Source organism: Suncus etruscus, chromosome 1 (assembly GCF_024139225.1).
Source record: "Suncus etruscus isolate mSunEtr1 chromosome 1, mSunEtr1.pri.cur, whole genome shotgun sequence".
NCBI classification, from domain to species: domain Eukaryota; kingdom Metazoa; phylum Chordata; class Mammalia; order Eulipotyphla; family Soricidae; genus Suncus; species Suncus etruscus.
The window spans coordinates 144,258,688-144,270,313 of record NC_064848.1 but is presented as its reverse complement, the minus strand read 5'-3'; the positions used below and the strand labels follow the sequence as shown (position 1 = coordinate 144,270,313).

General features: G+C 39.1%; 1 protein-coding gene across 2 annotated transcripts in view; it reads right to left on the bottom strand.

Moving 5' to 3' along the window:
• CALD1 (caldesmon 1) overlaps positions 1-11,626 on the bottom strand; it is a 110,171-nt gene that overhangs the window by 28,557 nt on the left and 69,988 nt on the right. The window contains exons 3-5 of one of the 2 annotated variants that reach the window (XM_049774430.1): positions 10,047-10,995; positions 8,639-8,713; positions 3,195-3,340 (exon numbers count right to left, since the gene is read on the bottom strand). In XM_049774430.1, the coding sequence (XP_049630387.1) occupies positions 3,195-3,340; positions 8,639-8,713; positions 10,047-10,995 (1,170 nt within the window). The remainder of the gene's footprint in view (positions 1-3,194; positions 3,341-8,638; positions 8,714-10,046; positions 10,996-11,626) is intronic. The other variant, XM_049774437.1, reaches the window with a different exon arrangement.

Sequence of the window (11,626 nt, the reverse complement as noted above, 5' to 3'; positions counted from 1 at the left end):
AGTTGGATTGTACATGTAACTCAAGCAGCACTCCGGGTTCCACTAGGTGTCGCTCAGTCTTCGTTTTGTTCAAAAATAAAACAAAAACCAAAAATGGTCACTGTTAGGGACTGGTTAATTATGAAACTTGCATTTGTTGAATTACTCTAATTTCTAAATTATGTTAATTCATATAGAAAGCTAAGTATAGTTAAACTGCTAGATTCTGTAGAAGAATAAATGAAAATCATTTATAATTATACCTACACATATATAGACATATATGTACATATATGCATATTTGATATATATTTGCATGTCTGTTCTGAATGCATTGACACAGAAAGTAGCTGGGAAAAAAATGTTACTGGTGGTTATTTTTTGTGGGGAGTGGTGGGTGTTTATTTTTATACTTCTATTTTCTGAATGTTTTAGAGCGAGTACATTTTTTACTCCAAAAAAAATCAGAAAAAAAACTTTAATTCCCACGTTAAAAAATAAACAAAAAGTAAGACAAGTCCTCATTTTGTGCTCTATAAAAACACTGGTATAATTTTCTATCTTTATAACTTTTTCATTGAATGGAGATACAGAAATTGAACATGTTCCTTATAAACTTCTTGTCAGATCCAAGAAAGAATGTCACCATTGAAAACCATTGAATTATAAGAAAACAGGACAAATCAAATGAAAGGAACCACACTCCAAACAAGAGGAAGGACTCTTCACTTCTTTTTTTTCTTTCTTTACTTCACTTCTGCTCAGCTGTGTTGGGAGGCCCTCAGCAATAGGGAGCCACAAAAAAATGGAAATTTCTTCTAAAAGGTCCCCTCCCCTGTCCTGATGACTTTTGGTGTAAGTGTAAGTCAAGTTAAACCTCAGATCATTCCATGATCAATAATATGATATTTTTCTCACTTGGTTAAATTACATATAAGATCCCTCCCAACTCCTCACTTTCTATGGATAGGGAACAAAACCAGACTTCTCTGCTTCCATCACATTCACTACTAATTGCAACTAAAATAACATGTCAACAGCTAAACCAAAATGAGTAATATGGTTGTAACTTGTTTCTTGCATCTTTTCTCTGCCCAGAGATTAAAAAAGTAAAGTCTTGATTTACTTTAGAGAGTTTCAGTGCTCAACCAACTGTATGCCTGTTGTCTTTTCTCTTTGAATTACGAAGCTACCTGGATTCCCACACAATGCATGCATTAATTATTAATCTGAGCTGGTTGGCAACTTTACTAATTGTTAACCAAACTTCTTTTACACAAGTTTTTTTTTTTTTTAAAGCAAACACAAACAGGGGCCGGAGCTGTGGTGCAAGAGGTACGGCGTTTGCTTTGCAACCAAAGTTGCTTTGCTAACCTAGGACGGACCGTGGTTCTATCTCCCATATGGTCCCCCAAGCCCAGAGTGATTTCTGAGCACATAGCCAGGAGTAACCTCTAAGCGTCACTGGGTCTGGCCCAAAAAAACAAAATGAAAAAAAAAAAAGCAAACACAAACCAAAATAAGCCAACATATGATTTCTCTTAACAAAAATGGACTTATACCCATGAAACCTATTTTCACTATCATATAATAAAATAATAACAACATTAGGTAACCATGACTTCTCACTAACCTGGCAGTATCTTAGGACTTTAAAGTATTATGCTATTGGCAACTTCGACAAGTTTAGGGCCTAGCATACCAGATGGAATCAAAATGATTTCTAGATTTTGTATGAAATTCTAATAACCCCCTAATTTCCTTATTACTCTCTTGCCAATTGCAATAATGGCAGGTTCTCATTTTACTTCTTCACAGTTAATCTTGGCCTACAGCATGCACATGCCCTTCCATAAGCTTTTGTCTCTTTTATGGATAAAAAAATGACTAGGTTTCTGCTCAAATTTTTATAAAGAAAATAATTTATCTTAGCATGAAACTGAAACTGTTGTCCCTAGTTACTCTGGTTATTTCTAATGGGACAAAAAACTTTGTAAAGAACATGTCCAACTTTTACACAGTACCTGCATGGAAGCTTGTTTGTTTGAAGCATTCAGCTAAAGAGTTTACCCACAGGAAACGCTTCTGCCAACTAATCCCATGAGAACCCATGTTACAAGGACTTACAACTCTATTCCAGAACATCTGGCATAGCACAGTGACATAAGAGTGAGTGGAATGGGAATGTGATATGGTTGTGGTTGGAGTGGTTGGAGATATGGCATATGGGAGTGGTTGGAGAGGTGTGGTGCAGGAACAGTGCCCATGGCAGATATATCCTTCTCTACCTGCCTAGATTTTTAAATGTGATGGGGGTGGGATATAGGTGAGAAAAAAGAATTTATGATGCAAGAAAAATTTGAAAATTGGGCGAGAGAGAGAGAGAGAGAGAGAGAGAGAGAGAGAGAGAGAGAGAGAGAGAGAGAGAGAGAGAGAGAGAGTATAGTGCTTGTTTTGCACATGGCCGACAGGGCTTCAAGCTCCAGTATCCCATATGGTTCCTTGAACACTGCCGGGAATGACTACTGAATACAGAGCCAGAAGTAACCCCTGAGTATTGCCAGGTGTAGCCCCCCTCCCCCCCCAAAAACAAACAAACAAAAAAAAAACCGAAAAAGATAATAGATTTGTGTGAAGTATATTAGAAGGAGCATCAGTCTCCTGCCCTCTACTGGCCTTTACAATATTCTCCACATTGGGTGCCCAGAGTTAAGAAGAGATCTTGTGTTAAATTTGGTTTAACACAATATTTTCTGACTATTTGACCTCAGAACAATCTTAATTTTAGCCCTGTATTTACTATCTTTCTTATGATCATAATAAGAATGGTCTCTTGTGAAGTTGGCTGGATTAGCCAGAGAATAAATTTGTGATGTTAGCCCTCATCACACCGTTTTCTAATAAGTTGGTAGTACATGAGCTTAGGAAGTCATAGAACAAAAATGCAGCCGCCAAGCATGATCTGCCTTGCTAAATAATGGAAAAAGCAGATTAAACTTTGTCTGAACATAGATGGCTGGTCTGTAGTTAGTGATTGATATAGGCTGGATTGCTGACTGAGTATCTCAGACAACAGCCAATGACCTCACAATAAAAATATGGCGCCTATTTGGCATGTTTCTGTTTGGAGGCACAGGCTAGAAGACTGCTTTTTGTTTTTGTTTTTGTTTTCCTACATGTCAATGCAGTCACTGTGAACTCATCCCTATTCTTACCTGAAAGTATTCTCAGTGGGTCTGAGTTTGTGGGTCATGAACTCTCCATTCTGGGACTTGACTTCTGTTAATCCCTTCTTCCCATCCAAGAAACTCTTCCCCTCTTCCTTGGGCTCTTTGTCCTTTTTCATCTTCTCCTCTTTGACCTAAGTCAAAGTACACATTGGCAAGAAACAACAATGAGAATTGTCTTAGGTGCTGTTGGCAACCACTAAATAAGACCTAAAGTTGTTAGGGAGACATTAAACTCATGTGAAATAAACCACTGGAAACACCTGAGAATGAATGGGATCCTTTAGCTCCTGAGCAAAGATCTTCATCCCAATTTTAGGGAGCCCAAACAACCCCTGATTTCACCAAGGTTTTATTTTGAAAAGCAGCAGAGGTGCTAACGTTTGGATACTATTACATTCTGGAACTCCCCATAAGAGTTGCTGTATGTAGGGAGTCATTATTCATGTGGCCTTGATGGAACATGGACAAGCTGCCTGGACATCTTCGTTCTGAGATGGATTTGCTTCTTTGAGAAGAATACAGATATTCTGGGAGGAAAAAGGGGTAATCTATTGGATCAGCCAGATGTGACAAGCCAATTTTGGCAGTTGTCAGAGGATGCTCTATCTTGCATTTTACTCAGTTCAGTAACTAGTATCCTGAGGCTAGAAGTTCTTATACCCCTACCTTGGAGGGGATGACTCAGAGATCTATGGAACCACCTGTGCAAGTCACCAGAATGCAACGGGAAACATCTTCAGGTTGTTTTTTTATTGACTTTCAATGCAGGTTATAGTTTAGTTTCTGGAAGTGATTTTGTGATTGGTGTGGGAGGCAGAGGAAGGTCATACAGGGAAAGCAAGTGTTAAGGCTGTTATTTTGTGGGATTTTCATTACAAGCTCTTCACAGTAAATAAAACGTGATTTCCAATGAGATTTAGATATCATTGTTGGGAGAGATGGGGCAAAGTAATTTAATTTTAATTTTATTTTGAAGAATATAGTAGATTGAATTTTACAGCAGCTCAACTCAAGCTTGTGGAATCTAAGTCCCTTAGGAAAAAGAGCTAATTCCAAATGTTACCAATCTATGCTGATGGATTAGTAAATAGCTAAAAATTCTAAACTATTGAATGTGCTTTGGAAAAGAAATACTCAGATGAACAACTCAAGGCCAAATGTGCTCATTTGAATAAAATGATGAATATTAGAAATGTACACTTTACCCTATTACCCTTTCTTAAAAGGTAAGCATGAAAATGGGAAGGTACCTTACATGTCTGCTAAGACAAATAGTGATAAAACATTAACATTCAGAAAAAATCTATAGGAAAATGCCTCCCCTCATTTGACTACTCACCACTTTCCACTATTCTTCAGATCATCTCTGCATCTTGGGTTCTAAGGCATTACTAAGTAAAATGCTTTTGTTTTTTTTCCTAACTACCTTCCATACTTCTTTCTGGACTAAAATCACTCAAAGGTTCATTTGTTCTCTATGTTTTCCTGATGAGTTAAGACCCTCATCTTTCTTTTCTTCAAGGGGTCTATCCCTAGGATAACCTGTGAAAGATAATATGTGGAAGGCAAGGGCTCTTTTGCTGTTCCCTCTAAGAACTTTGCCTAGAAGACATTGGGATCTGAGTTTGAGTTTCAGCGCTGTCTACAGACAAGCTATTTTTCTCTGAAAGTCAGTGACTTCTCTGAGATTCTGGCTCTAAAACCAAAAGGAGTTAGACTAGATGATCTCTTCCCAATTCTTCATCTAGCCATTTATTTCTTGGCACTTGATTGGTCCTGAGAGGCTATAGTGGAGAAAAGGATTCATTTAGCTGCTTGTCTTAGAGTTGGACTGTGGTTCCTTGCTGGCTATTCTGGTTCAACAAAAGATCAGTCTTCACTGGGCAGGTGGGAGGGGGGCTTCAATAAACTCCAGAAGCCATGGATGTGAGTCTATGTCCTGGTTAAAAAGTATCTGAGGATACAAATTTGGGGTGAGGAGATCCCATTTCTGGGAACTCATGGGAAAAGATTCTGATTTAAATCTCTGGGTCTGTGAAACACTCATGAAGAGAAACTGTCTTTAACTTATTTTTCCTATTCTAGAGTCAGAGATATTTTTATTCTCCTCAAAGGCACTATCTGATTTACTGGTCAAAAGAAAAAGCCAAGTGGATTTATAAAATAATACATGCTTGACAGAAGAACTCCTCTCTCCCCTTTTAAAATCAAGCTCTGCCATTTTTGGGAAAAAAAGATTATGATTATATTCTGTTTGGAAAACTTCCTGAGAGAAAAATTCTGATGAGTAAATGATCATTTAAATTTAGCTGGAAATTACTTTTCTCTTTCTGGGAAATGAACAAATAAAGTGATTTTAATTTTATTTTGAGGAACATGGTAGATTGGATTTTACAGCAGCTCAACTCAAGCTTGTGGAATCTAAGCCTTTAGGAAAAAGAACTAATTCCAAATGTTACCAATCTATGCTGATGGATTAATAAATAGCTAAAAGTTCTAAAATATCGAATGTGTTTTAGAAAAGAAATACTCATGAACAACTCAAGGCCAAATGTGCTCATTTGGATAGAACGCAGAGTATTAGAAATGCACACTCAGATAACACATTGGTGTTGGAGAGGTTTGGGGAGTCAAAAGAACAGATTTATGTGCCAGAGACTCCCCAAAGGTCAAGTGATAAAGTCCCAAGGACACAGACCTCAGGCCCTGTGCTGTATTTTGGGGTATTGATTGTCTTTTGATATAGCTAATACTTTGTATTATTTGTAGCATATTGTATTTGAGTTAGTTATATTATGTGACCATACACATGGGCTTCATTTGCATTATTTGTCTTAGTCTGTAGAATCTTGCTTTGAATTATTAGATTTTTAGAAAAAAAGAACCGGGGTCAGTTAAAGTTTTCGAGACAAGTTTGAACATACTTTTCATTGATCTAGAAACCTCACTTCTTCTCTGGTCCAACCTCTATCTTTCAGATGCTTTTGCTAAACAAACAAACAAACAAACAAACAAACAAACAAAACAGGGGTTCTCAGACACCTCAGACTTCACCAGGGAGCTTAGGCTCCATCTCAGAAACTTCCTGTGTCAGGTCCCTCATTGGAGAAGACTCCCAGGTGAATTGTATGCTCATTTGAGAGTTTTAAGCCCACAGGACATGGATTTCAGTTTCATAAACTCTGTAGAGACTTTTTCTGTTAGAGATGGGAAGGTGTGTGTGTGTGTGTGTGTGTGTGTGTGTGTGTGTGTGTGTGTAGGGGGTCACAAATAGGTATGGTGAAAATCTTTTTTTTTTTTAATGAATGAAGGTGTTTTCTACTGAGAGAGGAAAAAAAAGAAGAGCTAAATTACATTCCAAGGTTGCTGATCATTTCTTAATTGTTGCCGCAGAGTTAAACTGCAGAGAGAAAAAGGTGTTTTGAAAGGTACTGGATGAATAGAATCCTTTTTGAAAGTTTTCTAGAAGGTTCACACAGAATTGGTGTTTACTTGTGGACAGATCTTGAATAATTTCTAGAAAGGAAAGGCTTTATTTCTGATTTTTAAATATTTTTTTATTTTAAAGGGAAGACTGTTTAAAATAGTGCCATTGTGTAAAACACAATTTAGAATCCTGTGCAAAGCCAACCCAACTCACTGGGTGAGGGGAAAATTAGTCAGAGTGTAATATAAGCACACAATTAGAAAGGACAGGGTTCTCTCGAGCTCTGTCAAAATGGAGGAGCTAATTTGGGCTGGTGTGAAAAAAAGAGGTCAGAAGTGTGAGTGAGGTCAGAGAGATTGTACTAAAGGTAAGAAGCTTGCCAGGCTTGGAGTAGGTTCTGGATAAAATTTCTGGCACCACATATGGTCTTCTGAATACTACCAGGAGTCACTCCTGAACACAGAGCCAGCTATGCCCACACTGGGGTGTGGCTCTAACACTTCTACTCCACAAAATCAGGGGACCTTGGCATGATGGTAAGGCAAAATGAAAAAGGGTCATGTCTATGGACACAGCTGAACTGGAAACTGGCCTGATAAAAGGCTGAATGATGATTTGGGTGACTGCAGTGAGGCCCATCTAGCTCAGGACCTTGGTTATTTTGATTAAATACAAAGCACATTTTAGAAAACCCAATTGCATTTGAAATAAAGCATCCAGACAATTATCATTTCCTGCCTATTTCTTCCATGATTAAGAGACATTCACCAGGAAACACCGGCTTTCGAGAATAGCCCATGTGCTGTTGTTAGGACATGAGACTGGGGTTTCCCCACATGTCTAAATCAGCTGCCTCAGTAGAGGCAAATTCAGTCTTTAATGCTTCCACCATTATTACCCTTTGAAGGGACAGTGTTTCCATCCCATCACTATTCCCAAACCACCAAGGATTCTATTAGAAACATGAAGGAACCTAGATCTTAAATCAATGAAGATCACGTGACTGGGGGTGGGGGCTCTTGCTTGTCACCTAACTCTTAGAAACAGACATCTAAGAAAATAACTATCTTCCTATTGAACCTGGCAATTTCCTAAATATGGATTTTTTTGGTAGGGGAGAGGTTCTGAAGAAATAACATAAAAGTAGAAAAATATAGTGAGTCTCTCTACATTTACACTCAAAATCTCTGACTTAGTCCCAGAGGCAAAACAATTCCAGTCCTTTATTATTTATTATCACTTTAATATTTAGTTTTATTACCTTCCAGTATTAGAGATGTGTTAGAAATTATCTCAAAAAATTTTATATGTCTTGGAGCCCATATAAATGCAATGGTGAAAACAAAGCCAGGCTCTCTGAAGTGGCATTTTGTTTAAGTGGTACCTAAGGATAAAGTTTCTGCAGAACCACTGACTATTACTTACCACAGATCAGCACCCTGCAGCCTGCAATGTGCCTCAGAAAAGTAATGCAGAACCTTAGGTCAAACCTTTTCCTTTGAAAAATCTTTAGTGCATCTAATTTTCCACTGAGATGGGTGTACATATATGTGTTGGAAGAGGTTTTGAAAAATTAAATTATTAATCCAAACCCAACTATTTGAGGATTGAAGTGAGAACAGGGTACTTCAAGAGGCTGGGGGATGGGGAAATGTGCTGAGAACAGAAAGCAGGAAAGATGGATCAGAGCAGCATTATGTAAGCTTTCTTGACCTCGACCAACCTGCAGAAAGCCTACTTCAGCTGATCGATACCAACCCTTGCTATTTTGTACTTTCACTTTTTTAAACAGCTGGTGAAACACTGAACTCATTCTGAGTTGAACTCATTTTTAAGTTGATGTCACCTTTCTGATAAATGATGACCCATATTTGAAAAAATAAAAACCCAACAACCCAATAAGCGGATTCAAGGTTATGATGATTTTGAGATCATGGCTTTGACAGGTCATGAAATACTGCTCTCTGTGACTCAAAGATGAGTCTATTTCTTCATTATTTACCTCTTTTTTGAAGGAAGACTTGTCTTCCTGGGACTGTTGTCTTTTAGCTGGCACTTTAGACCCTTTCTCTTCTTCCTTTTTTTTTTTTTTTAATTGTGAAGAATGGTGAGATCACTTATTGGAAATAAGGCACTCCCAATTTCCCCAGTGAGAAGGTACTCCCATGCATTCTCCCCCAAGTCTCCCCAGGGTGAGGCAGGCAGGTCATGCCCTTGGATGTCTCCACACCGCCCCCTGGTGCCTGTGCTTCTAAACAGCAACAGGGTCTCTCCCACCATGCCACCCTTTCATTTGAGGGAAGTGGGTAATATTGTGCTAACTAGCAAGTGACCATGGCCTGGTGCTTCTTGTGCCTAATTTACAACCTGGGTGTGTGAGAGAGAGTTTTGTTCTTGCTTTTGTCAACCTTAGTTGTGTCATGAGCCCCTTGTATGAAGCAGAAATGAAAGAGAGGTTGAGCACCATGCAGACTTAGGGATAGAAGGCTTGTTTCACCAAGGTGAATATGCAACCAATTTTTCACTCTCACCCATTCCCCACAATAACCCATGGTGGTGATTAGTACAAGGCTTTTATGTAGAACCAGAAGGAAGACCAAAAATTTCAGTAGCTTCTAATAATCCCAATTATTTCCACTCTCCTTTGTGCTACTTTAATTCATCTGGGTAAGCCAGATGTAAAAGCACAAAATATATATCATTTATTGCCAAGCCATACTTTGATGCTTCCCAAGCTGACCAGTTTCCTGTCAGTCTGCATTAAGTTCAGGTCTTCATGATGACAAAACAAGATTTTTTGCTAGTTTTTATAAAAATTTCAAACAAGCTTTCCCCCTTTCATTCTGACCAGTTAGTTCAAGGGGTTTACTGTTTGCTTTTGGAAGATGATCCTTGCAGACATCTGCAAGGATCCAGCTCCTGCGTACCCACTCCCTGGTACTGGACTACAATTTTTTAGATCAAATTTTTTAGCCTAACTTTTATAAATCTTGATTAAATCTCAAGTACATGGGGGAAAATAAAGAGAGCTAAACTTGTTGGTGCATGTAGACCTTTGGAGAAGGAAGCTGTTAAAAGGAATGTGTTTTGAAACAGGCACAGAATTACAAGCCAACTCAATGCCACCACAATTCTCATCATTAATTCCCCCGCCCATTATTCATAACAATCAAGCACAGAGCAATTCACTTCCCTCTAGTCGTCCCCCCATAAATTTGGCTGATGGGCTGTTTAGCCATCAACTGATTGCTATGTGCTTGCATATTGTTATGGCTGAAGGGAAAAATGAAGAGTTTGCCAACTGATCAAGCACACACTATGGCAATGTGAACTCAAGCCCAGATCAGGTGTGCATTACACTTCTTGTCAGTCACAGGCATCACACGTTGGGTGCAAAATGTTTACTATACCTGTTTCTTTGGGACAGCTGTCTGCAGTTTATCTTCTGGAGCTTTCTTTTCATTGACCCATTTCCCTTCTATTTTCATGCCCACCTTTCCCCCATTGATCTCCTCTTTCCTGTCCTGTTTTTTCTCTTCTAGCTGCTGCTGGAATTTCTGCTCCTCCCTCTTAGCTTTCTCTGCTTCCTCTGCCTGAATTCTCTGCCTCTCTTCTGCTGCCCTTCGCTCCTCCTCCTCCCTCCTCTTCCTCTCTTCTGCTTCCCTCCTTTCTCTTTCTTGTGCAGCTGCTTTTTCCTCTGCTTCCCTTCTGGCTTTCTCCTCTGCTAGTTTTTGCTCTTGCTCAACTTGAATTCTTTCTCTTTCTTCTGCTTCCAACCTGATCCTTTCTGCCTCAGCTTTCTCCCTTTCTTCTTCTTCCATCCTTTCATTGTGAATAACCTCATCAAAATCCTGTTCCCCTGTCTTTGCCCTCATCTCTTCCTCATTTACCTGCCCATTATTCAATGCCATTACCACCGTTTCCTCCTGGGGTTCTGCTGGTTTTTCATCTACTATCACTTCTACCTGATTATCTTCCATGCTCCCTGGTTTTGGCTTCTCCTCCTCTTCCTCCTTTGCTTTTTCTTCTTTCTTTGGAACTTCAGCCTCTCTCCAGTCATTCTTCTGATAGGATTTGGTGATGCTTTCTTCTAGCACATATCTCTCTTGGCGACTTTCATGCTTTTCTTCTTTCTCAGCATTTTCGTTGTCTTCTGTACTATTGATTGTTCTGCGGCTTGGCAGTGACATGCCTGCATCTGTTATTGTGGGGTCGAACTCCTTCTGCCGCTCCAGAGCTTCCTGCAGGCGCTTCTGACGTCTCTCCTCCCGCCGAGCCAAGCGCTCCTGGAATGCAGCCTCATCATCGTCTTCCACCTGGGTGTGTGTGCTGGGTGCCTTGACCTCCTCATTAGACACACTTTAGGAAAGAAACAACCAACACCAAAGTCAACGTGCAGGTCAGTTAGTCAACTAGATGAATGCATCCAATTAGAGCAGGTATCTGTAAGGATCCAGCTCCTGCAAATCCCTGGTACTGTATTAGTACCTTTCATTAAAATCATGGCTAAGTTATTATCTTTAATTATTATCCTCTGGCCATTGAAATCTATTTTACAATCCAGAAGTATAATAATCTTAAACCTTTCACTCCCTCATGTCCTCATTTAGGACCACTCTAACAAAAATGGATAAGCAGAAGGAAATAATTCCTCTGTTATTTTCAAAGAATTCTACTCCCTCTTACTTTTGGAACTGGATAATTCTGAGGTACCTTTGCTATAGAGCATCATGGAGGATCCTGGTGGAGGGAAGCTCCAAAGACCTATCATGATAATTTGTTAGGGAATAAACTTCCATTTAGCTTCACTGATTTCACTATATCGCTTCCTAAGTACTTCTGGTCAAATCTTTGGGGACTTGCTTTGGGGACAAATGCAAACTAACACAAAGACTAGAATCACCTAATAAGCAAATTTCTCCATATGACATATTATTGTGCTATGTCACTAAATCAACTGGGCTTCAATTTGGATTGGTTGTATATGAAG